Source organism: Strix uralensis, chromosome 23 (genome assembly GCF_047716275.1).
Source record: "Strix uralensis isolate ZFMK-TIS-50842 chromosome 23, bStrUra1, whole genome shotgun sequence".
NCBI lineage: Eukaryota > Metazoa > Chordata > Aves > Strigiformes > Strigidae > Strix > Strix uralensis.
This window is the reverse complement of record NC_133994.1, coordinates 5,019,210-5,046,467: the sequence shown is the minus strand read 5'-3', so window position 1 is coordinate 5,046,467 and position 27,258 is coordinate 5,019,210. Positions and strand designations below refer to the sequence as shown.

Sequence of the window (27,258 nt, the reverse complement as noted above, 5' to 3'; positions counted from 1 at the left end):
TTGGTGGAAATCTGAAAATGCAGAGCTTAAAAAGCTCAAGTCAAGTTTACTGCTAAAACTTACCTTTCAAATTTCTCATTGTTGTTAGTTTTTCCTTGCTGGATAACATGCACAAAGTCGTAGGTTAAGATGAAAGGAACTCGTTCCCTGTTAATACCAAATTTAGTCTTGAAGTTCCCCAAGAAGTGGCCAAAATCAATATGGAACAGCTGAAAATGAGGAAGAAAAAAAATTGTTTTAGAATAGTATCTATTCTAGCTGATCGGTGTTCAGTTCTCTTGACAGTTACCGTATTCAAAAGATACTGACCACAGGCTTTTGGGAGGGAGAAAATGACCTCTCCCACGGCACTCCTTTGGGAAGGGAGACAATATTTACCTGTCAGGATATTCTCTAGTGTAAGTAGATGCTGGGTAGGACAGACAAGGTACTTACCTCTTCAATACCTGGCATATCTGAAGAAATTTCTGGTTTTTGTAAAACCTTAGTGTGTCACTAGTAGGAGCAGAAAGAGAACTAAAATGGGCACCCTACCAGTGCAGGCTGCAGTCCCAGCGTGTAGAGAGATGATGCCCTGTTCTGAAGTTGCTACAAAATATTACTTGCTCAGGTAAGGTTATTTTTTTTTCCTCTCTCCTTTTTTCTTTTTTAAATACCAAGCCCAGCGCAGTCGTTGCACCACTCGAGGAAGGAGGGGAGGCAGATGCTGTGCAGAACTGGCACACGCCGCTGTACAAACCCGGAGGCTGTACCGCGGGGCACCAGCTCCCCCACGCGGACAAAGAACTGAGCAGCCTCTGATCTGCGGGAACAGTTGTGTGAGCTCCAGCATTTTTATATGAGGAGAAGAGGCCGTCCTAGATAAGGGCTGCTGCTAGTCACAGCCCGGGGAGGGACGTTAGTGTCCCTGCTGTGACCCCAAAACAAAGGCACTACCAGGATTTGACCACAACTGCTCAATTTACAGGAATAACATGTAGAGGAATGGGATGCTACACCAAAAGAGTGCAGACAGGCAGTTGCATGTACCTGAGTCTCAAAACATCAGCAGCCATTTCTTACTTTCAAATATTAACTAACTAGCTGACTTTACTGGCCATGCAGGAGACTTACCTTGCACCACCTAGCACAGGGTTGGTTTAGCCTTTGTAGATAGATAGCTTAGACCTCCCCCTTTACCAAAATATTACTGATCTAGTTTAGCACGTGTTCTGTTAACAAAGGGATTTTCTTTTTCCTAGTTCTGCCCTTTATCTTCCAAACAGTGTACGAGAAGTTATAATCTCTTGTGGAAAAGTAAAGGAATCGGTACAGGTATGATGTGAAGTTAAAACCATGCTGCTCACTTGCATTCATTTAAAAACAAACACACCACATTTTTTCTGTGAGAAAGACTATAAATATATCAGCTTGGGTAAGTAACAGAGTATCTTACCTAGCAACTACAAGCGATTTGTGACTCTGCTGAAGCCAAGTAAGTCTTCAGACTGATAAATACAATGCTTGAGTTTCCATCTGCAGACAATTTTAGGCCTGAGAGGTATGAATTGCTCCACTGTAATTTCAAAGTATTAACAGCGGCAGCTGATGGCAGTGATGCTTACAGAATTGCAATTCAAATTATAAAACTGTATTTACCCTCTTAATGACAGAAGCTATTGAGAATATTTGTCCAGTCTGCCTCTGGGCTGGAAGGTGAGGTACATTCCTTAGCAGTAGGATTGCACTGGGATGTATCTGTCCATTGCTAAGCAGCATTCATGCCCCTCTTCCAGTACTTCAACAGCAGCAGTGAATCCCCATACCTGTCCAGTTTCCCGGATCATGATGTTATCGCTGTGCCGGTCACCTATCCCCAGCACATACGTTGCCACGCAGTACCCGGCACAGGAAAGAGTGAACTCCTCTATAGCTTGTTCTAATGCGTCACTAAAGAGGGTAAGAAAAAGATTGAAAGAAAATTTTACTTTGAAGACCAGTACTTCATCCTGGGAAAGGTGTTTTTACAGCTTCCCCCATGCAAGCCTGGAGTAAGGGAATCACATGTTTGAATTTCTGTAGTGCTCTCCAGAGGCAGTACTCCCATCCCTGCAGTGCAAAAACTACAACTGTCTGTAATGGGAGAGGTTGGGATAAGGTTGTGTCCACAATCTCAACGAAAATGGTTTAGTCTCAACTAAATTAACTCATTTCAAGACCTCCACAGATCCAAAAGACAAAGTGGGCTCCTAGAATGATTCCTGTTGGTGCCTGCTACACCACCGTAGCACTGATATATTGCTGCTGTCTGTTTCTGTATCTAGTAAAACCCCACACCACACAGCTTTTGTGCCACTTTCTTTCTTCACCTCCCAGTTTTGGCATTACTCCTTCTGCCCCTTCTCCAGCTGCCACCATGCTGACTGTCCATCTGTCTCTGGACAAAGTAATGGGACCAAGGGGAAGATCAAGGTTTGGATCCAGCCTGTGGACAGTGCTACCCTTAAGCTATCAAAGATCAAGAAAGTTTGCACATAGAAACCCAGATGCCTCCATTTCTGCTCAAGACTCATACAGATCCACATGATGCCTTCTGGTGTGCCAGGCAGTGAGGCAGCCATAGACACTGCGGGACAGCTTGGAAATATGCATAACTGAAGGAAAAAAATTGAGCAAAGCAGAAGAAACCTTGCTAGATGGAAGGAAGCAGTAAAGCAGCACTGAGTAAAGGTCAGCTCACTTACCCTGGGTTCTTGGATTTGAGCCAGTTCAGCAGCGCATCCTTGTTGAAGGCCGCCGTGGCCGCCATGTTGCTCTTGTTCAGCTGGATGTTGGCGATGGTGTCTGAGTGCATGACTACTTCTATCAGCCCCGTCTTGTCTCCTGTGGAGAGGCAGCCATAAGGGGTCATCCTGCAGAGATGAAAGAAACCCTTCCACTGAATTCTTGCCCAGAATTGGGTCCTGTTGACTTTTAAGCTTTCCCTTGACTGCCATATCTACTCGGCATTTCTACTCTTCAGTACCACACCACCTGACTTAGCTGCTCACAGAATACTCGACAGACCCGTCGGGGACAAAATAAACTTACAGACAAAAATGGCCTCACCACACACGACTTATCACTGCAGTAGGACAACTGTGTGCACATTACTCACCTCAGGTCCAGGCCCTCCTGCTTCCACAGGATGTCCATCAACTGGATCATCTGCAGAGTCAGCATGTCCTGACGAAGATCTGTGCAGCATAACAAAGGAAAAAAGGGTCCTAAGTGCCTCCCATTCTCCCCTCCTCTTGCATTCTTGCAAATGGCACTTGTTCTGCCCCTGCAGCAGGCTGCTAGAGGGGCCTTTGCCACGTTTGGCACTTGCTAGGTCTAGCTTGTAAAGAACATCAGCACCGAGCAATGTTTACTAGTACAGTGATAGCGTAGAGCCACCACACTGGATGCAGTAACTCAAACATGATTATGCTAATGGAGAGATATGCTCCTTTACTTTGCCAAAGCTCTTCCCACAGCAGTCAGTGTAGGACTTCAGAAAACATCTGTCTGGACACAACAGTGAGCAGCAGCCACTCTGACCCTACCCAGCCTGGACTGCTGTAGCTCTTCCAGACTTTCTTTTTACTGTGCAAGGGTATCCAGCTACTACTGTGCTAAAATCTTAATGAAGAGGGCAGCAAGTGAAATATAAAGGGGAGTTTATTCTATCTCCTGATTACTGCCAAAAAACTCCAACACCTTGGTGGTCCTCATCTACACAACTTCATCCATATGTAGACCCCCTCACCACAATAAATATTTGAGGCTATTATGCCTGTGAAGACATATCCTTTAAAGACTGACTTACCGTCACCATTTTTAAAAATAATACCCACTCCACCTCCACCTGTCTCTTCATTATTAAACACAATCCATAAAGGTTTCATTTTGGAGTCCATAAAGGTGCACTGATCCACACTAGAGGAAACAAAAATATTACTGTCAGAGTTTCCATCTATTAAAAAAGCAGCCAAAGCTGCAAATTCAACAGCACCTACAAATGTTAATGGACTGGTCACTTCCATGAGAAAAGGGGACCTTGGGGTAACCAGAAGCCTGGCTCTGCTGCTGAACAAAGCCTGTGGCACAAATTAAGAGATGCAGCTATCTTCCTTACCAAACTTCAGCAAGGATAATGTTGGGGTTCAGGGGGGACTGGAGGTGGGAAAGTGCTTCAAGATAAGTTTCCTGCTTCATGCACACATGCATCATCTCCTTGGTTTGAGGCTTGGGGGCCTTCTGAGAACTCGATTTAACAAAGTCATTCAGAGCTTTCATCTTGTTGAGTGCTTCTCCCTGAAAAAAAGGGGAGGGAGGGAACAGGGTTAACAAATAGAAAATTCCTGGAGAAAGTTTAAAAACTGTTAAAATCTACTGTGAAATGTAAACCTTGGTTATATCTCTTACCTTCTCTTCAACTTGTGAAATTTCACACACTGCAACAGAACAAATTTAGTAGTATTGGCTTGAGGGAGATCTATAATAATTATGGTTATTTTGCAAGGTAACGACTGCACCAGGAGTAATGCACGTGATCGAGCACCAAAGGAAGAAGTGAGGTGCACTGGCTAGAAGAGTGAGGACGAAACCTATAGCTGCTGCCCTTCAATACTTTTGGGGAGTTCTGGTTATCCAGAAGTGCCACTCAGTCTTGAAATTAGAAGGAGCACAGGTTTGTAGGCATGTCTTAGATCCAACTTCATGTACACGAGTCCCTCGCTTCTGAATTAGGTAAGTGATCCTCGATAAATATGGAAGCTTTAGAGCGTGGGTAAATAGCAGGACTACCTCCGCACAGCAACTGAAGGAAAGGGTGCACTGCTCTGAATCAGCCAGTTGTGATCAGCTCCTACTAAACGGTAACTCATTCAACTCATCTAATAACAGCAGAGGTCTCTGAACATTTCAAACTGTTCAGACACATAGTGTAGTCTGGGATGCGTGCGGGTAAGAGCTGAGGAAAGTCACACGTGATGGGGAACTCCAGGCCCTTAATAGGATATGCCAAAACAAATACAGCAGTTAAAAGGCTTTTTTCTGGATTACTGATAACATGAAGTTGGAAAAGCTAACAGCTGAGAACCAGCTCCAAGCAAGAAGGAAGTCAACCTTAGCGTTAAAAGCACTTTTTACCTGTTTCATCAAAACTTTCATATGGTGGGTGCTGCCTCTGCAGTATGCTTCCAGGATCAGGCCAAACCTCAAGGCAACTGCAGGAACATGCATTTCTGACCTAGAGGAAGAACGAAGGGTAAAGCAATTCTGACTCACTGCACTGAGTGACTAATTCTCCCATTCACACCAGCACAAGGATGGGGGGGCGGGGAGGGGAAGAGGATGGTGCAGAATGTTAGCTGCTGCTTAGATTCTTTCTGCGTACTGGGGAGGGAAAAAAACGCACCCACCCCAGAAGGTGATGTAGAAAAACCATTGCTTGAAGTGATGAGACATTTTTCTGGATGACTAAATTGCTAACCACTCCTTTGAGAACATTACTTAAGAAGCAAGGACAGTTCAGAGCCCATGGCTCAGAACTGGCAGGTGGCCATGGGTGTCCAAAGTAGATTTCAACTCACAGGCATGCATATGTATATAAATTCTGAAAACAGAACCCAACCCAAACACCACCACCACAACAAAAGAAAAAAATAACAAACAGATTTTTCATCCTCCTGAAATAATCCTTATTCAGTCTCCCAGTGTAAAAAGCAGCAGTTCCTGGGTTTTGGTAGTCACAGCAAGGAAATCCCACCAATGCTTTGATGAAAGGCACTAAAGGACAGCCAAGAGCCTTTCAGTAAGTACCCTGGCACCTATACAGACAGACATGCTTGCTGTCTCACTTCACAGAGCAACGAGGAAACCAGTAAATGCTGCTTTTGCTTCACTGCTGAAAAAACGCCCAAAACATTTGCTGTTTACCTCAGATGCCAGAAGAGGAAGTGGCCAATCTTGCGGTTGGATAACGCCCTGTCCAGCAGGAACTTGGTTAATTCACAGTCTAAGTAGGATTCATACTTAAGCACCTGGACAAGCTGTAGCAGGTATTGGAACAATTCATGATCTCTGTGGACAGACGGGAAAAATAAGAGACAACCTTCTCTTTACTGCAACAAGTGTACTTGCAAAAACTGTAAAGACAAGACTGTCAGCCTTGTTCACAGTCCCCCTCAGCAGCTCTAAACATAAATAGAAAGGGGCTCTGCGTATCCCTTGTGGATAACACTTACGTCAGCTTCTTTAATGAGTTGATAGCAAAGGAACCAACATATCGGTCAGGGAAGCTAAAATCCAGCAGCTCCAAGGCATTAAGGACAGGCAACTCTGGCCAGGTCTGAAGCAGAGAAATCATCTGTAAGGGCGGAAAAAAAAGGCAGAAAAAGAACAAGGTTTTTATAACAATGGATATAAATCTACTGATGGAAGAGTAGCTCCTCTGTGGGGGGTCACTATTTATAGATGCCTCAGAGCAAGTTTGCAGACACCAGGTCAAAAACCATCAGCCCAAACTTTCTAGCAAGGCTGACAGGAGGAGCCATTCAAGTCCACGGCAGGACTACCTTTACTGTACCACCATCAGCAGAATCAACTCTTTCGGAAAAGCACTTTTCTGCAGCATAATAATGTAGACTAGAAAGGGACCTTTAGAAGGTCCTGTCAAAGCTCTTGAAGTAAGGAGGGATGAGCAGCACAGACACCATCCCTAACCAATGTCCGGTGTTCTCAGTGGAAGAGATTCACTGACCCCAAGGTAGCTTGTGCTGGTCTCTCACTATCAGTTAAGAATATCCAATCCAAATCCTATTTCTGCTGTGAATTAAACAGATTTTTTTCTTGCCTCCAGTTTCTAGAGGGACTAAGCAAGACCCTGTTGGTCAGTAATGAGTCTGGGACAGCACACAGAGCCAAACAGAGCCCAGAGGAGCCAAACCTCAGCTCAGCTGGGTACCACTCAGCATACGTTTGCAGTGACTAGTTGAGAACAGAAAATCTTCCTCAGCGTCAGTGATGCCAAGCCTACCTGCAGAGGGGCACTGCGAAACATCCCCTGCGAAGTTGGCCTCCCAGACACAACACAGGAACGTAGACACTGAAAGATGGATCCAAAAGGGAGCCCTGGCTGCCAACCCCAGCATCCTCACCTGGGCAACGTCTTCATGCTTGTTCCATTTGGTGATGATAAGCAGCTTTGCCAAAGCTTGTGGGTACTGGTCACGGATGTCGTATCTCATTTTCCACACCAGATCTTTCTCGTGCTCATACAGTTCAGTGTGGCTCCTCCGCTCCAGTATTTCCTTCAGCTGCAGCTTCTGCTCATGGGAATCACAGGAAAAGAGCATACACAGGGCTCAGTCTCAACCCAGAGGACTTCCCAGCCCAGAGAGACCCTGTAGGACTGGGTCATGACCCAGTTTGGTGAAAAGAGCTGGCTGGGGGTAAGGTAGAAATGTGTAACTTGATGTATGAAACCAGGCTTGCACACAGCTGAAAAACCGACGCCAGAAGACTCACCTCCTCAGGATCTTCTGGTGCAGCACGGGGTTGCTCTCCATTCCTCCCCAACTCCAGCAGCTGGGACACAAACAAAGAATGAGAAAGGCTCCTCATTTTCTCTGCACTTCCAGCTCACCATCACTTCAGGCATTTATGCTGCATTAGAGATCAGTCACTTGCCACCTCTGGAGAAGGGAATCACACCTCTCACAGCCCAAGTGTAGGTAATATACTCAGCAGGACCCCTCTGCTCAGAGGTGTAACCTAGCTGCCCACAGAGCCCCTTCCCTGGTAGTAACAAGAACGAAGGGATGAGTCCTTTCCCCGAAAAGGGCACGTCTGCACACCCATACAGTTCACAAACAGGACCTCTGGGTCACCAAGCTCCAGGCTAACAGGAGCCATTCCAAATCCTTAGAACCAGCGTGCGTTTGCCAAGCAGAGCGTGCTGCCCAAGCCACCTCGCACGCTGGCACCATCCGTCAAAGCTTCTGAGCCAGAACACGCATCAGGGGGAACATGCATATACGTCCCTGGCAGAGCAGATCTCCTTTCTTTCCGGTAACAGGCACATTTCTTCTTCCACTTTAAGTGTCTGGCCAGTTGCAGTGACAGATGGAAAATCCCCATACCACACAGCATGTTATCACTCTGTGCTGAAAGGGAGGGAGCTGTCTACTTTCACTCATTTCCCCTTTTATTCCTCTTCCTTCCTATAGAGCCCAATGCTGCCTGTGGCTCAGTTAAACCCATTTTTTAAACAAACCCTCATCTATGAGAGCAGCTTTACCTCAGCAATTCACAGCTTGGAAAAGTATTCACTCAAATGTCCATTAGTTAAGAGAAAAAGTCAAGCTTTCAACCAACAGTATCTATTCATCAGTTTTGCTTGTACCCAGTCCCTGTCGACAGCTGCCCAAGAGCCAGTGACACTGTATGCTCCTGCACCAGCAAAGCTACAGAATTTCTGTGCCTCCCCAAAAAAAGTCCACGTCCCCTACCTGCTCAAATGACGGGTAATACACAGGATGCGATGCAACACTGGGGAAGCAGATGACCAAGGCTGCTGCACTTTCCGTGTTGGGGTTGCATTGTACCGTGCCCATGGGGTTCAGAAGTTCCCCTTTCTCATCTGAAAAGCAAAGTACACAAAAACCCATGAACCCAAACCTTCTGAAGCTTTGGTCCAGAAAGCAGAGCACAGCCTGCTTCCAGCTCTGCCACTGGACACTGCCTGGCCCTGAGCAGCTCACTTCATTTTCCTGACTTCTCATAAGTGAAGCACATGTGACACCTTTAGGGCAGCAGCAACCTCTTATATCATATATGCAACACCAAGCAAAACAAGGCCTTCATCTTGGCAGGGCTCTAGATACAATCACAATACAGAGCAGGAATTGTACTGGGTTTGCTAGTCTGAACTATTACAGCCCCTCCTACTGGGCAGCAATGCAGAATGCAGGGTGTCTCCTGTCTTTGTGGTGGAGACTAAAGACACAAAACAATACAGCAGCTCTATCTCCGGCCGTTACCTGGAAAGGAGGACCACATGTGCAAGCAGCACTCCCCTGTTTTCAGCTGGTCCTTATAGTCGAACAGCATGACATTCACCCAGGCGATCGGGCAGTCCTGCAAAGCAAAGGAAGCAGCTCATTTGGGTGCTGTAACTGCAACAGCTGGATGAAGGGAAGAGAAGAACTAACAAGGAAGTGAGACATCCCCATGCGAAGCCCTCACAATAGCCAGGAATAAGAAGTTATATAATCTTGATCTTTTCCAAGTCTGCAAGTTGCTACACAGAATGCTACAGGCTGGTAACTTCCCATTCAAGAGTATATAGGCACCCCCTCACCAACGAGTTGCTGTACAGAATATATCACCCCAGGTAGCCATGCCTGCCTGTCTACCTTTTAAGTTCTCCTAAAAATCAAAGTACAAGACAGCATCACATTATTCAGATATTTGCCAAAACCTGGGGTTTTTTGTGTAGTGCTGAATGGCACCAAACACTCCCCACAAATATGTCTAAAATTTCATCATTCAATATTTTGCATAGCTGAAGAATCTCTAAGTTTCCAGCAAGGCCTTGAAACTCTACACTTGATGATATTTGAAGGAGCTATGACAAATATACTTCATATATTTCATAGTTTGAGGGGAGGGAGAAGAACCTTATTTTTGAATCAGGGAACAGAGAGCAAGACTTTGGAAAACTAGGCAAAGAATGCTACATATACCTGATAATGGGACCTTTACACTGCCAATCCCCCATCACACCCTGGAAAATAAAACCCACAAGCCCAGCCCAGTCACACAAGCCAGTCTCATTTTGGAGGCGGGAGACTCCAGCAAGCAAAGCGACTGGGGCACGGCCAAGAAAGAGAACCAGTCTCCCTGCTCTAATTCAGCTCCCCGCCACCGGAGCAGACAGACAAATTCCACAAGTGACCTAAGATTTCCTGCAGTCAGGTTCCCTGAGTGGAACAGTTTACTTCATCTAACAGTTTCAGCAACACCAGCATTTCACTCAGCTGCTCAGAAGACACCGAGGCTTAAGCACAGAAACCGACTTGCAACGAGGTTGCGAGGCAAAATCCTAGTGAGACGCACCCACAAACAGTGTAATATCTGAAGGGAACCACAGCGAGACGACATCTTGTTCCACTGAGACATTCTAGAGAATGTATCAGGCTTACCCCAAAGGTATGCCAAATGGGGGGTAACAAAGTCAGCATTTTCCTCTAATGCAACAAAATGAATCACTTCCAAGTGGCCTCTCACAAACCTTTGAGTTGATTTGATTACGCTAAGTATCTTCAGTAAAATCCCATTTGAGACATCAGCTTCTAGATCAGATGGAAAAGCCAAACAAAACACCACCAGCAGCAATAACCTTTTCTAACAGAGTAAATGACATCAAACCACAGCGCAGAGCCTGCCAAAACACAAGGCAAGATTTCTGGTGGATAAGGTCCAGCAAAGCAACGATTCAGCATTGTAAGGACAGAAATATCTCCTGCATGACTTACAGAAACACTGAAAGCCAACCCTCTGGGTGATATTAACCCTCTGACTCATCCCGGTCAGGCTGCAAGCATGCCTGTTTTTGTGGTAGTGAATGATTTAGTCCCACCTATCTGCTCTGGACAGTCTGCATAGACAAACAACGTGCATGTTATTAAACTCTGAGTACTGTAAGCAAAGCAAGTAAAACGATTACTAATCAAAACCAAAAATCAGGGTGCACTCTGACTGTAACCTCCTCTTACCAATCATTTTAAATGAGATCTAGGCACCTCATCAGAGCTGCTGCTGACCATGTGGAAAAATCCATTTCCACAGAGGTCAGCTTCAGCAAATATTGTGATTTTTTTATATTAAGGGCTCACCAGAATGCTCCCCAGAATCCACCTTTCCCCAGTACTAGAACACACATGAACAAGATCCTCTTCACAACTCAGCTAACCAGGCTGGTTTTGTTTTGTCTATCACAATAGTAAGATTTCCTTCTGACTGCTTCAAAACTGAAAATTATTCCAGTGTGACCACAAAAATGCAGCCTGTGAATGAATCAGATATTCTGTTCAACAAAAGCTTCCAGCAGAAGTTGGAATTCTGCTATTCTTAAGTAAAACAACAACAAAAAAAAACAACTATAAAAAGGTTGATCTTGGTCCTTGCCTCAAAATGTTTCCAGTCTGAAGTCTCCAACCCCAAAACTGGTCCACAGAAGCAGGGCTCGTGGGTTGCCTGTTGCTCCCCAGACATTAAGGCACTGTAACCCCAACAACACTACAAAGTTCAGTGAACCTCTAAGCAGTGAAAAGGAGCTAGCAGAACTGAGACTAAAAATATTCCGTCATCACATTTATCAGTCCCTCAATTTCTCTGCACCTTAGTACAGGTGGCATGAGCAATCCTCTCTTTAAAGCACGGTAACAGTGTTTCAGTGGCTGCAGAAACAAGAATTTGCAGAAGAACAAATGCATTTGTTGCTCATAAAGAAAACCCTTCACATGCAAAGAGTTAGAGGCACCATGCTTAAGTTACAGCACCAGGAAACCAGCAGTTCAATTACAGGCTGCACTTAGATCTACTTTTAGTTACTGAATTATTAATAGCTAGAAGTTTTGGAATAGAGGTAAGTGAGAAATATCACTTTCACGGAGAAATATCTCTGATTCAGAAACTCAAAACAAGAGCTTCCAAAGTGATTGAACACTTTCTATCAGTTTGCGGCATCTGAACAGTAACCTTGAAGGTTCTGCACTTTCATTTTACCTTGCCTAAAGCTTTGCTGTAACCAGTGTTTACATTTCTCATCTTCTTCCCCCTTCTTAGCTGTTAATTTGATCCATGAGAGATTTGCATGAAAGACCTTGCTAGAAAGAAGATGCCACACAGAAGATTGTTTAACCTCAACTACAAAACAAGGAAGTTGTGGAACAGCAAAACAGAGATGCTAACTCAAATGATTCCTCTTTCTGTTCATTCAGATGCTGGGTATGTTTATTAATGGTCTTTCTGGAAAAGAAATTACATTTTAACAACCTTTCCTACAAGGCAGCCACTCCCCAGTTTCCCGTTCCTGTTGAAGACGTTACTGGCCATTATTCTGTAAGCTCCTTTATTAATAATCTCTTTTTCTGAAAGCAAAGGGCATTTGGTTCAGAATGGTGGCTGGTGCCCTCCAGCACTGGCAGGCCTGGCTCAGTCCCACACTGGCTTTACTTACCGCTTTCTTGGACTTCTTCTTGGTGGAACGTGCCTTCTTTGCCTTCTCGATGACAGCATAGAGGGCAAAGCAGAGCCGCGCCATACGGGGAAGATCACAGATGTTAATATCAAAATCCAGCCTCTGCTTCCACACTGGCTCTGAGCACACGTTCACTTCAGAGCTTGACACCGTCTTGCACAGCATCTCATTGCCATGAAAGAGACCTGCTTGCACCACCAGCTGAGGGAAGGAGAAATAAGGGAATACTGTGAATCCACAGGGACTTGACCTGTTTGCTGAAGACACATGCTTAGAAGAGGAATGGGACAGGGCATCCGCTCCCCTGAACAGGATGTCTTACTCCTGTCTTTCCCAACTCATTAAGTTCCTTAATCTTCCTCTTGACTCAACTTCAGTAAGGGCACTGTTATCTTTTTACTTCATGCAGACTTGCAAGAGCTGCTTAACCATTGCAAAATGCTTGGGAAATCCGCTGGTGAGAGTATTACAGGTTTCATCCCATAAAGCCAGGCAATATTCACCAAACCGTGCCCCCGAGATGCTGCAAAAGCTCAGGAACCTGTCTCACTGAAAAAGCAGGGCAGACACCAAGAGCTGGGCAAGTGCTCATGCCGAAGAGGAGACAAATCAGCATCACAGGAGAAGGGCACGTGCAAACAGCAGAGCCTGCAGCACAGGCCTGCGGCGGCGAGTTGTCTCCGGGTGCACATTTGCCTGCAAGTCTCACTCCTCTTGCAGTCTGCCAGATCGCTGTACAGCTGATAGACCAAGCTCATCCCCAACTTTACCTCTTGTTACAGTATTGCTGACTAGTCTGAATCACATGCGTCCTCCCCAGGAGAAACTCCCTGCAAGTGATGGGGCACTGGGCAGAAGAAATACCTATTTCATTGCCTGTTTCTTTATAAAGCCTTGCCCTGCAGAACACCTGTAGAAGTGATATATTCTTGCCCTGTTTTCTTCCTTTCCCAAAGGGCAGCCATTCCCCTCCTTCTCCTTCACCTGCTCCTCCTTCACAGCAAACACCCCACAAAACCCAGGGCTTTGCTGCATCATGCTTTCTGTCTTAACTTTACCAGTCACCACCTCTCCCATCATTCTTCTCACAGCTGAATCACCCCTCCTCCGCTTTTTGCGGACTTCTCTGCCCCTCCACACCGTTGTCAAGCGGTATTACCACAGGGCAGCAGCTCTTTGCTACTCAGAAACTTTCGCAGGGGAGTGTTTCTAAGATTGCATTGCTGGGCTGCTGGCTAGCAAGTTCCTTTCCCCTTCCTGTCGTGCTGCAGTTTAGAAACTGCCCAAAGGCTGAATGAAGCATAATGGAGGATCATGGGAGATCAAGTTGTCGGCCCCTCTTTCCTCACCACACAAACAAGACAGATGCAACTGGGAAAGCCAAAACACAAAATCAAAACCCCAAGGTGAGTCAAGTACCCACCTTCATTCTCTCATCTGCATTGACCTTGCTGCCTTGCACCAGCTCAACGTAGAAGGACCGCTCTAAGGACCAGAGAGAACCATAGTTTGGCTAGAAAGAGAAAAAGGTTCCAATCAGAAATAGATGCAACAAAGACTTATCAAAGCCAGTGCCAGAGCTCATCTCTCATCACGTGCTTTTTGCTCCAAGACAAAAGAGCACTGCACTGCAGGTGGGCAGCATGAAGCCTGTGACAACCAGGGAAGCTGTGGAGGGAGCTGGAAGCCTGACTGGAAACTGCCAGCTCTCAGACCCTAGCTAGAAACCTGTCCTGAGCCAGGCAGGGAAAACCAGCTGCTGTTCCTAGACAAGATCAGCATCTCCATTAATGGATGAGTTGAGGGTGACCCCACTGGGTCACTGCTCTCTCTTACCTTTTTCTTCGGGAGCGGGGGAGGCTTGGCAGCCAACTTGGGGGGGCCGGCAATACAGTTGGTTTGCTCATCTCTCATAGCAATAATAGTGGAGGAGTGTACCATGGTCAGGTGGGGCGTTAGGCCTCGGTGCAGGCAGCTGCGAATATACTGCAAAGAGAGGATAGAGTCAGCGTGGATGAAACAGAGCCTGGCATGCAAGAGCAACCAAGCAAATCAGAACTGGCTGAATCAGAAACAGGTGGAAGGAGTAAGGAAAGGACACAGCAACAATCAAAATTCAGTTTTAATTTATCTCCTCTTGCTTTATAAACCTGCAACTCACTGGAATCATGTTGCCAAAACTGAGAATATGAAGTGCCTTTTACAGCTGGCATTTCATCAACTGACTCAAATGGCTGCATTAAGGGAAAACACCGAGAAGGATTCGGCACTCTCAACGGCAGTTTGCCCTGCCAGGGGAACACAGGATACAGGATTACTTGCCCAACTTTCAGGAAGAGAACCCCCAGCTCACCATGCAAGCAAATAAGCATTTCCAGAATCATAGTCTATAAATGCATTTACACAGCACTCAGGACAGGCTGACATCACTAGCCCCAAAAAACAAAGGATCTGTTAGGCTGCTTCAAGTGTCCCTTGCCCCAAGTAGCATCCAGGTCCTGCCATTGATGGGTTGCTCTCCTCTAACAGAATTGCCTCCTTGATGGAGGATAACACGTCTCAACCCACCCTCCCAGCAAGAGGTGGCCATATGGGAACAGACTCGTTGAAAAAGTGAGAGACAAGGCTCACCTGGAACTGGTACAGGGGGTAGTTCCCGTAGAGATATTCACATTTCCCATTCACCTGCAGAGTGTAGTCCTCTGGGTTCTCCAGTGTCTCATGGCGGAAGACAGTAGCCTGCTTCTTGATAGCATAGCTCATTAATGTGATGGGGAACTCCTTTGGGGAGATCTGGAAAGTGAAGCTCTCCTGCAATGCCAACAACACAGCATACACTGTCAAATGCCAGCAAAGGGCTGAAATCAGCACAAGGAGCAGCAGTAGCTCAGGGGATAGGTAACAACATTCCTGTTGCTCACAACAAAGGATAGGAAGGCAGAATTACCCTCCCAAACATATTAGCAAATAAGTAGGGATGTTTGCCAAACTGGGCAGGAGCATGTTTCAGCAGTGCAAGCGCAAGGCTGGAAATCGGGAACTTCAAATCCAGTTTAAGCACAATCACCAGTTCACGTGGTTGCTAGTCATTAAAAATCTTCCCGCTGTCATTCCACCAGCAAGGCAGAGGGTGGCTGGGGTCACCATGCTCAAACACACTGCTCTGGAAGGCCCTTCCCCCATGGGGGTGGCTCCTGCTTCATGCCCAGGCACAACATGCAAAAACAACATTACCCAAGGGTAGCAGGCAAGAACAGGGGCCCATGGGCAACACAGACCGATGCCTGCAAGCAGTGTATGCTGAGCATGAGCTGAGCAGACTCTTGGGCTTCAAAAGGAAAGGCATATATCAGATTCTGCGCTCCTCTCCTACCCAAACAGCTCTCCACCACATGTACATGCAGCTACCAGCTAACCAGTACACCCAACGCATGTTCAGGAAGGGGAACAGCTCCCTTGGTTGGAGGCTCAGAGTCTCCCTCCCAACCATCTCCACAGGCAAAGGAATCTGGAGAATGAAGATGAACACTGATCACATGGAAACACCGTCCACGCACACATTATTCTGTCTCCAAATGCCCAAAAGTTCCCAAAGGGAAAGCACAAACCAGTTAAACATTGTCACAGAAAAGTTTGTGCTTTACCCCGCCAGACTGAAACTTGACGTTGACAAAAATGTTCTTGGTGGGGTTATGTAGAGGGCCAGTCCCAAGGCCTTTGGCCATCGGCTCCAGCTGCAAGGGGAAGTTGTACTCCATCCACGCTGCCCAGCTGAGCTGCTGCCGCTTGGCTGCTCTCTCCTCACAGAACTGGCACATTTTGGTGCGAAAATCGTTCACCTCTGGATCCTGCACAGAGTCGAACTCATGCAATCCTAAGTGGAGAGTATGAGAGAAAGGCAGAATAAGCATCTACACCCAAAGGAGGAAATGAGCCTTTGATAATCAAGTGTCTGTGAAACAGTCTTCCTAAACACATGCTTAATATTTGGCCAAAAGGAGAAGAGACAGCCAAGCTACTAGCAATCACTTATTTACAATGTACAGTTGCACCAACTCAATTACTATTGGCCTCTACCATCAGGAAAGATCACCCTTGCTGGGTCTGCACACACACTGTCCCCTTACCCGCTCCACCAGAGACCAAACCAGCTCATCTCCTCGCCCGCCTAAGCAGGGCTCCATCACTTTCCCATACACAGCAAGGCTGTCTGGGGACAGAAGCACGTTCCACCTCCAGCCAACACCCCTGCCACACTCCTGGCGAGACCAGCGATGGGGGTGAACTGACCTTTTCCAATGAGCAGGCTGATCTGGGAGTTAATAACCTTCTTGACTCTGTCTCCCTCTCGAGCCACGAGCCGCAGCACCGGTAGGAAGGGCTGGATGTCACAGAGCCGCCGTTGCTCATCCTCCAGCTCTTGCTGCTCTGCTGTCTGGTTGATGCAGGTGAAGACGTAGGCCTCGGGATCACTGAGCATATGGTACAGCGGCTCATACTGAGCATGCTTCCACACCACCTGTGCCAGACCAACGGCAGGGTGAGACTACTGCTGCCCTGCCAGAACCTCCTCTTCCTCTGACACCCCACAACCTCACCCTCCCGAGCATTTAGCGAAGGCAACGCACGGCCAGACCTCCTCACAGCATTCCTGGAGCTGCAATCACAGGCTCCTTTTCAGCCAAGTCTGGTGGCTCCAACTCGTACTAAACTGCTGGGTAGATTTATTTGCAAGCGCCTTTAACTGACTTCCTTTTTTCGTGCTTGCCATTTGTTTCAGGCAAAGTCAATCCCTCAACCTGAGTATTTAAATAACCCCCACCTGAATACCTCACAGTAAGTATGTACTGCCTGCTAGCCTTGTGCAACAGAGCTACTACTCCCACTGGAAGCAAAATTGGGTTAAGCAAATTGCTCCCAGCAACATGAAATCTGTGACAAGAGCCAAGAACTCTTCTGAAATCTTCTCAACGCTATCCTGTTCCCAAAGATCCTTTGCACTTCCATATGACTGTTCATATTCCATTTCTTCACTCTCATCCTAAGCGCCTGCCATAGGAGACAAAACTCTAGCACAGATGGGCCTCTGGTCTGACCCAGCGTGCCTACTGGCTGTAAAACACAGACCTGTAACTTAACAGCTTGAATCAATCAGCTCTACTTACAGGTTTTTTGGTTGCTTTTGGGTTTGTTTTTTTACCTGAAAATTGCAGCATGAGAAAACTTGGAATAATCTGGCACTGTGCTTCTGTCCCTTGTGATCTGTGACTCATCTAGGCCAGGTTGCTGCTGCAGAGAAAGCCTTTTCCACTGTTTTCCTTCACTCTCCCCTAACCCCACTTCCTGCCCAGAAAAACAAGGAAGCAGCTACATTTTGTTTACACGTGGTTTCACTACAGCATTTTATCCCTCAAAGGAAGCACTAAGAAAAATCCTCTCTATCATTACCATTCCCAATTTTCAATTTGTCTGAGGCAAGAGAAGGCTGGGCTGGCATCCTGAATACTGAGTCAGTGCAGCATTTGTATTTGACTATTTGGGGGTGGCTTCTCTTACTTGCATATGCATACACAAGAGTTTTCATAATACAAAATCCAGCATGGGGACTGGTTGGCTCAGGTGAGCAGTAACTGAACACACAATCCATGAGCCCTACATGGCCAACTCAAATCTGCCCTCACTCCATAGTCCCTCTAATTTTCATCCCAAGGTTGGACAAATACCCAGAGAATTGAGCCCAACACCACTGGCACCACCACCAGCGCCCTGCTGCTGGCAGTCTCAGCAGTGAGACATGGGTTTGGTGGATGGCAGAGGCTGTCACAAAGGAGGACCTCGCATAGCGAGTCAGGAACAATGCAGAAGAAAGTCAGCTTGCACTGAGCTAAGACCCAACACACCTCCCCATGAACAGACTCCTTGTTCCAGGAGATCGCAGATAAGACTGCAGAACAAGGCTATTACCTGCTTGATGGTGCCCAAGCTGGCATTGCAGGACACAGAGAGGTTTAAGTATATGCCTGTGGGCAGCAGAAAGTCCACCTGGATGTTTTGGTTTTCCCCCTTGGACCAGAATTCCATAGGGCAGTAAATGCCTGGGGGCATCCTGCTCACTTCTTAGCTACCACCTGCAAGAAAAAGGGAAAAAGTCTGTTGTTGTTGACTACGTAATATCTCCTCATATCTGTGCTGGGCTCTGTAGAAAGTTAACACGCAAAAGAACCGAAAAAAAGGAAGGTTAACACATCCTCATAGCTCAGGAATATGCACCTCAGGCAAATTTCCAGTCCAGTGCCTTTAAGCCACAGAGGCTTTCTTCCTATAGCATTTGCTTCTACCTCAGTGTGACCCTTTCTTAATCTCTTCTAGACTGGGATTAACATCTACATCTGCATTTGACAAAGAAATTAAAGAATTGTGTTCACTTAAGAACAAAGGCACTTGTCCTGATAGCTCATCTACGACCAAGCAGCCAACACAAACAATGAGTTCCTACCCCTGGCTTTGTAAAGCAATCCTCGGGCCACATGCTCCAAGCTCCACTTTGTTTTTCCAGAGCTCAGTTCCAGTCTGCAAGAAGGAAAAAGAGGTGTTGCTGGTTCTGAGCATGCATGCATTTTTATACACACAAACAAATAATATTCCACTGCATTCCCTCCCTCTACAAGTACAGGAAAAATGAAATCTATGGCTGAGGCAATCAAAACAGGTTTGTTAATTCCATCTGCATCCTTTCATTTGGCAGGGCTCTACAATTTATTCTCAGTACCTCCAAAGAACGTAAAAAAGAAAAAAAGAATCTGAACACTATTGGGTACAAACAGTTGCTTTCAAACGCAGGGTAAGTGTACACACGAACAGCTAAAGCAAAAGGCATTCACCAGAAGCCCCCCGTACATTTTCTTTCTTAAAAACATGCAACACCAAAGTCAGAGAAACCCTCACGCTCCATCCATTTGCCCACAAGAAAAATAGTACAGCAGTGTAAAACTCCAGCTTCCTCCACAGATGACAGGCAGCGGAGTGTGGTGTCCCCATGTGCAGGAAGAGCCTGGAACTGTTAGCATTAGCTCCCAGCAAGAGACGAGAGAAGTGGCTCTAATTCTCTTCAACCACCTCAGCAGAGAAACAAGCTCACTAAATTCCCTCTCACTTACCAGAGTTTTTCCACCAGGTCAGCAGAGAAACATGCCAGCAGAACAGCCTGGAGGGTGCTCACATAGCCACGGCTCGTAGCTGCTGTGCAAACCAAGGCTTCAGCCTCCTGCCAGTCTGACTCTTTGCTGGTTCTAAATTCAGCCCTGCACATGCCCTGAGCAATTCTAAGCGTCACTTATCCTCAGCTGATGAAACCAGTCCAAAATTTGCTCATTCACAACTTAAAATATGGCTTTGCAGCTGTCAGACAGTGTACAAACTTAGAAAGAAACTGAGCAACATCCTGCTGAAGATTTGGGTCTCCCAAGTCATGAAGACCTGCTGGCAGCTTCTCGTGAGCCAGCCCTATGCTTCAGTACGACAAGAAGCCCAGCATCTTATCTGCCAGCGCCTGGGAGCATAACACTTCCCCATCAGCAGTGAGGTAAGGATTCCCAGAAATATGAGCTATGTTTTATCTGTCCTGCTTCCTCAGCGCACATGCTGTATCACAGAGAGACCGGATACAGAGACCACAAAACCACCCATGTGCCTTCAGAAGGAGGGAAGTACGCAAGGTTTACAAGTTTGAATAAAGCAAAACAAGCTTGTCTTGTCTTCTGCTCATTAACAATAAAACCAGCAAGTTCCTAAAATATCTGCTACCTCAGCCTTTCCCAATGGCAACAAAAGCAGCAAACTACCACGACTCTACTGACCGGCAGAGACACAACAATGGCCAAACTGCTTCCTTCTGCTGAGGATTTCTACCTGATGCCACATCCCATCAGGTATGAAGTGCCTATCTAAGCTATTAGCACTACGGTGTCAAGTTCAAGTTGCTCAGTACCTTGTCTTTCCAAACTCCCTGATTATCTTCCGAAGTAGAGGGATTTTTCCAATAGAACCTGGAGTGGATATGCCAAAGGAATAACAACTTGGGATTTGCACTGTCTCTAATACTTCATTTACCAAATCTCTCCCCTTCCCATTGATAAATTCAGAATGCTTTACTAGTTGGACCTTAGATCTCATCCAGAGTGACAGTTTTTACATGAAGCAAGCTCTGCATAGATTAATACTCCTGCACCACCCCACTTTCATCTTCCCTTTTGCTTTGGGAAACTGGAACAGAGTTCTCCAGGCTATAACCTTCTTTGCACTATCTTGACCTCATGAGTAATTACAACTCCCTTTTCTCTGGATCATTTTGCCATTTGTGAACAGCCAAACGCATCACTTCTTTTTGTCAGGGTTTACGCTACTGGAGCTGTTTGAAATAAATTCTTTATCTTTCACTGCAGCAGTCTTTAAAGAAAAAAAAGGATTCCCCATTGCAGCTGCAAATTTTTGAAAGCCCCAGCATCATCTCAGTCTTTCATCCAGGTGGATAGACAGATTATTGTTAAAAATCCCCTATTATGGTAGGGTTCTGACCTGTAGGTCTGGTAGCCTGAGGTTCACGTTAATCAACCCACACTTGACAGAAATTAGTTTCCTGCACAACTTGCATCTCTCTCAAAGCTAGGGCAAGCAAGGGTGAGACAGAAGTTTGTGTTTTAGTGGGATGTGAACCCACAGAAGTGACCTCAAGCAGGTACGCAGGCTATCAAAGACCCTGCTTACCAACACCAAGCTGTAGCCACCCACTTTCTACAGTAAGATGCCCCTCCAGTTCTCACTCTTCCTACTGCAATACACCCCAAAACATCTTCTTGCTAGAATACTTCCACATTCCCCCACCTACACCTTCCTATAATACTCCTTCCTCCCCCACAACCCTCAAATAATTGTTTTGAGTGCAAGGCAGGTACGCTGCTGCCTTCCGACTCCAAGAACACCCAACGTTTAGCAGGATGCACGTGGCACTTGGCCCCAGGGGCGAAGCAGTAGAACAACCAGAACGCACAAAGCACTTGGTCTACAGCTGGTGCGTACATACACTCCATCCAAGAGAGATTTACCTCAAGACTGGCCGGCCAGCAGATCTGCTTGGGTGGCCAAACAAGTCATAACAACATATACACCTAAGCTAAAGACCTGCCCCTTGTGAGGGCAAAGCATATCACTCTGTGAACTTCAGGTAGCCCCTGAACTGGAGGTATGCACAGAACATTTGAGGAAACCACAGGGCCACAAATACCTCCTCATTCATGTCAGGCAGCAATTTTTCTCTGGGGCTGCTTGTCCACAAGCCTGACCTAAAACCTGCCCCACGGTCTGTACTTGGTTGGGCAGGACAGCCAAGATCACATTCTGTAAAGGCTGTCTACAAGCTGTGCAATTGTACTGACTCCAGGAAAGGGAATTGCCCAGGCAGGAGTTGCAGGGGCAGCATCTCATTGGCAGTGCTGCTGGCATCGCTGAGCACGTGAAAACAAGAGATGCAGTTTGCTCAGAACGTTATTCTGTTGTTTCCTGAGACGAGCAGGGCTCCAGCTGCCCTAAAGAAAGAACCACTCTTCCTATCCCACAGGGAGGCAGTAATGGAATCTCTTTTCCCAGAAGCAGCAAGCACACTTGATAGGAACCTCAGATCTTGCTAAGAAAGTGTGAGGAGTGACCAGGCACAGCACGATGGGAGAGCCCAGCAGTGTGTGAACTGGCTGATGTGCAGCATGGGCTGTGACTGCTGTCGGTGGGGGCCACCACAGCTGCTGCTTTCAGTCTGCAGATAAACAAGCTCTCAAACTGCAGAGCGAAGTATCACTTTGAATGTCTCAGAGCATTAAGAGGAAGAGAAATGCATGCTGTCACACAACGCAGGTCCCAAAGCATAAAGCACGCACCCAACAACAGATTTCCATGGGTCCAAACATGAAGCTATTCCCCACAATTCCCAGAGAATTCAAGTGTACTCCCCTTTTCACATGTATTTCTGCTCTGTGGAATATTTTTGTAAGGGGAAAGTAAAAATCTGTGCGAGACAGACTTTCTCAGGAAACTAGGAATGAAATACACATGGACCCATTCCACACTGACCCCTGCCTCTGGCTCAGACCAGCCCAACAAGCAGCAAAAACTGCTAGAAGTGGACAATTGCTCCAAAACACCTCAATAATTTTGAGATGTGGAGTCATTTCCTAAGGGAGCAATCAGGGAAGGTGTATCCATTGGTACTAATCACTTCCTTACCGAGAGTCATAGGGGCAATGAACCCATCTTACAATGCCCAGACCTCTTCATCACTGGACAGAAAAATAGGTGGAGGAAAATAATCATGAGACAAAATTCCAGGTTTCAGATGAAGGCAAATCCTCAACTTCCTCTCCCCCCTTTCCCTCAGTTCATTATTCTGCAGGAAAGCTACAGACTGCTTTGCTCCCCTTCAGGCTTTCCCCTTGCATTAATTAGTGTGAAGGTAGTAAATGTGTATCTTTCCCAAAGAGGAGAGATGACCAAGGCAGAGCTGATACACACATGGGACTAGCCCATGTACTACCCTGCCAGGACAGAACATAAAACCCCAGTGTTACTGGATGCCATATAGCGAATCTAGGCACATCATTAGTAGGAGCTGGCATACATTTTAAGTTCACACATCCTGAGGAATACATAGTTGCACACAAAGGCAGATTTATGCAGAGCATAACAGACACATTTGAAATTAGCCAGTCAGTATTTAACAAGCCAACAGTCAACATAAAAACACAAATCTCCTCTTATGAAGTTTATCAACCACAACTCTGGTGTTTACAAAATACAACTGCTATTAAGAGAAGAAAAACAAAGCAGCAAGCTAGCAAGATCACTCATGGAGTAGCGTTCCATAAACCTCTGTGAGGCTGCAGCGTTAGACAGACACGGAAGCTCTAACGCCCACAAACAGATTACAAAATTACTAAACCCCAGGACTACAAAAATACCTTTCAAGTTTATAAGAAATGAGTGGTGCAGAGCTCACAGGTGATGTGTCGCGTGGGAGACAGCAGGAAGTCACTTTCATTGCAGGCATCAACTTAGCTGGGGGAGGAGACCACGGGAATTTTTGTGTACACACATGCTTGACATGTCTTTACCACACAATCAGCACGCTTGGCAGTCGAACCAACCCTAAGCTTTCACAGGCACAGACCCATTTCAGTGAGGGTTCCGAAAGCTTTTTAAGCTTGGGCTTGCTTTTTTGGTGGGGGTCACGGGGTAAAGCAGGTCCGCTGTACACGGTGGGCAAGTCATTTGAGCATTGACAGACCATAAAATTGACCCACAAATTCCCCTTCAAGAACAGACTGGGAAAACTCCCGTAGCAGGTAAGCATGTCAAACTGTGACCGTATGTGGGAGTTTTGCAGGGGGACTCCCCCTTGCAGGGCTAGCAGGATATTCACACCCAGGTGCCTGCCACTTAACTTCATCACACAGAAAAAACATGCTGCATCTGCTTCCCTCATGGCATAGCATAAAAAATCCTGATTCAGGCTCCAGTCTCATGATGTGGATGCAACTGACGGAAGCTCACAGTAAGACTGGCCTTTGCAGCTCTGCCTGCTGACAAGCATTGACAACCTGGCTCTTTATTCATCTGAAAACGCACACACGTTGGTGAGAGGGGCTAGAAACACAGCCTCAGCGACTGCCGGCCCGTAGTGGTGCAAGCGTCTGCTGTGCTGCCCCACTCACCCCAGCTGAGCAGGGACCTTCAGCGCAGCGGGTCAGTCCTGATGCTGCAGCCAGCCCGCAGCACCCACAGCAACCTGGACTGGGAACTCGCAGCCATTCCCTGCAGACTGCCACCAGGAGCGACACTGAGCCCGGACGGTCAGCCAGCAGCAGCCCCTACACCAGAAGAATGGCTTTGCTGCCTTCTTGAATACCTGATGTCATTTTGCATTAATAGGTGAGATTTTGCTCTCGTGTCAACAAAAGCGTTGCCTTTACAACTTCCATTAAGCTTTCTGTAAAATATGGATCGGTGTCCCAACTGTGCTGTTATGCCATCATTGCTCTTTCAGTTCCTGTGACAGTGTTGCACCTTCAGTACAGACCTGAGCTGCACCAGAGCTCTAATTGTCTCTGCTTCCTCCTTCGACACATACACACAAGTGTGAGACTTGGCCCATGAACTAGGTAGGAAAAAACTAGGGCCCCCTGAAAAGGTGCGGAGAAGCATTCAAGTACTGAACAACCTCTAAAATCAATGTTTTCGTATCTTCAGGGTTCGTTTCCTCAAACCCTAGTTTAGAATATTCTGATCTCCTTTATTTGGTTTACCATAATAAGACTTCTACCTCTACCAAATATAAAAGTCAAATAAAAGTTTTTGCAAATTGTCAGCGTCTGTACATATCAGTATGTACATTGATCTCTTACATCCTGCCACACAATTCCCTGCACCAATTCATTCATTCTTTCAACAGTAGTTCATTGTTCATCCAATTCTACATAGTAGAAACATAGCTGCATTGGTTTGATAACACCTTCTAGCAGAGATTTCCAAGCACCTGATTAATCACCTTCACTACCTACTTTGCTTACACAAACCATTAGACTGAGGTACACATACAATGGAATCTGCCCAGGGTAACTGGGCAAAGGACAAAAACACAGGCATCTAACGCTCCAGGCCTCTAAAACACTACAGAGCACCCCCCACCCTACCAGAGGGGTTGATATAAATCGGCATTTATGTACCAAAAATCAGCACTCTCCATGCATCAAGATGTCAGCAGAACACCATGGATTTTTCCACCTTCCAAGGAAGTGTTCTAGCTATGTGGAGACTACAAGGATCAAGCTTTGAACAACCACCGGATCCAAAAAAAATCCCTTAGTTTACAACCTTCCCTTTATGAAATAAAGGTCCTTTACTTTGAGCATTTATATTGCTCAATGCCCGCCTCACACATGCACACCCCCATAAAACAGGCTCACAGAGAAAAGTAATGGGAAGCAGAACTACACTAATGTAATCTGAACTGGAGCTAACCTTGTTTGTGTGCAGGGCTCATGATGAAAGGGGTTGTCAGCAAGGAAAGAGATAGGAAATCAGAATGTACACATGGTGATAAAAACTGGCTGCAGTTCTGTGGGGCTCTGGAGCAACTAGAGAAAGAGCTTCAGAGTGATACACCATCACTCAAGCCCAGCAGGACCTTAGATCCAACCACAAGTAAGAGCCAGAGGGAGGGAAAGAGGAGCTTCTGTAGAGCCACTTAAGAGAAATGGAAATGTAAAGCCATACCTCATTCTGGATGTAAAATAGTATCACTAGAGAGGCAGAGCAACATCAGGGAGTAAGAAAAGCATCTGATGGGAGGGCTCGAGAACCTTGCTCTGGTGGAAACTTTCAAGCAGCCTTTTAGGAGAGTTCACAGACAATCAACTACGCTTTCAGTGTTGTCTGAGGAAGCATCTAGTGGGAAACAGTGTATTTAGCGGTTAAAGCAAGAGCTTGAAAACCAACAACTAAAGTTCCATTCCCAACCCTAGCGATTGTTTGATGCGTGACTTCAAACAACTAACTCCTCCGTGTTTCAGTTTTCTCATACAAGTATATCTCACAAAGGATGTTGCAATTCTGGCAAAGTGATTTGGGATCTTTGCACTCTTGCTATTACTGCTAACACGGGCATAGCTTGGGAGTTGGAGGAAGTTGTGATAAATGAAAGCTTCTAGCTGAAGAGGTTGCTGAAATTAGTCTTTTTTGACTGCTCCCATGAGTGGACAATACCAGAAACCCAAGTGCATCTCGCTGATGAAAACAAAAAATAAGCCATGCATTTCTAACAACCTTCCACCACTACATTCAACTTCCTTTACTTTCAGGTTCCCATCTCGAGCACAGACAGCACAACACGCTTCGGTCTTAAGAGAGCTCTTAAGAGCCTTCCTCCTGCCTCGACACAACACACAACCCAACACTAACCCACCCGGGAACACACGCCACCGTCAGCAACCGACCTGGGCAGCACACCCCAGTGTCGAAGGGGTACGGGTGGCTGGGTGCTGCCAAGCGTGCCCGGGTCCCTGGGTGACCGCAGCGACACGGTACCAAGCGCCTAAAACCTTGCAGGTAAAGGCCAAACCTGGGCAGGACAAGACCCCTCCATCACCCCTCGGAGTGGGTCAGCAGGTGACACGAGCGGTCACCGTCCAATTCCCGGCCAAAGACGACAGACGGCGGCATCCGCCCGCCTCGGGCACCGCTGCACATCTACTGCTGCGGCGGGAAGCGGCTTCGGGGGATGACACCCCCCCCCCCCCCCCCGCCCAGCGGCTAAAACCCACCTCCAGCTCGCTGATTACCGACTCTTAGAACACCCAATTCCCATCAAGCAGAACCGCTTTTTCCTAAGGAGGATACAGTTTGCTAAAGGAGCCCGAGGAGTAGCCGGGATTCACCGCAAACGGCACGGAGACACACGCAGGGCGAGACCCGCAGCGCGAACCCCCCCGCCGGCGCTGAACGCGCAGCCCACACCCGCGGGGACCCCGGGCCGAGACTCCCGGGGCCGCGGCGGGGACGGGGGGAACGGGCGGCCGCTGCGCTCCCCCCCCCCCGCCTCCAGCGGCTCCCCCCCGGCCCCAGGCCCACACACCCCCGGCCCGGCGCTCACCTGCGCTGCTCGCCCGCGGCGGGCGGGCTCCCGGCGGCGGCCCCGGCCCCGCTCCCGCCTGGGCGGGCTCCCGGCCCCGCCCCGGGCTGCAAAAAGGGGCCGTGCGCCGGCGCGCACCGCCCCCCCCCCCCCCGCGCCGTGACCAGCGGCCGCGCACCGGCGGAAGCCCGCGGGAGCCCACCGCCGCCCGGCAGCGCGCGAGGCGTTCCGGGGCTGCCGCCGGCTGCGCGGGGCAGGGACACGCTGCTGGACACCCCCGACAATGGCTGCGGAGGGGAAACTGCGGGACGCGGCG

At 47.3% G+C, this 27,258-nt stretch overlaps 1 protein-coding gene across 6 annotated transcripts in view; it reads right to left on the bottom strand.

The window, feature by feature from the left end:
- Window positions 1–27,033, bottom strand: part of PIK3CD (phosphatidylinositol-4,5-bisphosphate 3-kinase catalytic subunit delta) — a 32,928-nt gene extending 5,895 nt beyond the window's left edge. Inside the window, exons 1-22 of one of the 6 annotated variants that reach the window (XR_012632074.1) lie at window positions 19,429–19,965; window positions 18,768–18,841; window positions 18,236–18,399; window positions 16,562–16,790; window positions 15,916–16,145; window positions 14,903–15,082; window positions 14,108–14,257; window positions 13,695–13,784; window positions 12,251–12,472; window positions 9,048–9,144; window positions 8,517–8,647; window positions 7,534–7,593; window positions 7,164–7,331; window positions 6,252–6,373; window positions 5,944–6,087; window positions 5,155–5,254; window positions 4,139–4,317; window positions 3,830–3,939; window positions 3,137–3,215; window positions 2,724–2,891; window positions 1,806–1,929; window positions 64–209 (exon numbers count right to left, since the gene is read on the bottom strand). Coding sequence is in view for 4 of the 6 variants with exons in the window: in XM_074893172.1 (XP_074749273.1) it covers window positions 64–209; window positions 1,806–1,929; window positions 2,724–2,891; window positions 3,137–3,215; window positions 3,830–3,939; window positions 4,139–4,317; window positions 5,155–5,254; window positions 5,944–6,087; window positions 6,252–6,373; window positions 7,164–7,331; window positions 7,534–7,593; window positions 8,517–8,647; window positions 9,048–9,144; window positions 12,251–12,472; window positions 13,695–13,784; window positions 14,108–14,257; window positions 14,903–15,082; window positions 15,916–16,145; window positions 16,562–16,790; window positions 18,236–18,376 (2,870 nt within the window). In the remaining 2 variants the exon portion in view is untranslated. Of the gene's footprint in view, window positions 1–63; window positions 210–1,805; window positions 1,930–2,723; window positions 2,892–3,136; window positions 3,216–3,829; window positions 3,940–4,138; window positions 4,318–5,154; window positions 5,255–5,943; window positions 6,088–6,251; window positions 6,374–7,163; window positions 7,332–7,533; window positions 7,594–8,516; window positions 8,648–9,047; window positions 9,145–12,250; window positions 12,473–13,694; window positions 13,785–14,107; window positions 14,258–14,902; window positions 15,083–15,915; window positions 16,146–16,561; window positions 16,791–18,235; window positions 18,400–18,767; window positions 18,842–19,428; window positions 19,972–25,588; window positions 25,747–26,307; window positions 26,397–26,963 lie in introns of those variants that run through there. The other 5 variants (XM_074893172.1, XM_074893174.1, XM_074893173.1 and 2 more) reach the window with 5 other exon arrangements.
- Window positions 27,034–27,258: the final 225 nt, after the last annotated feature.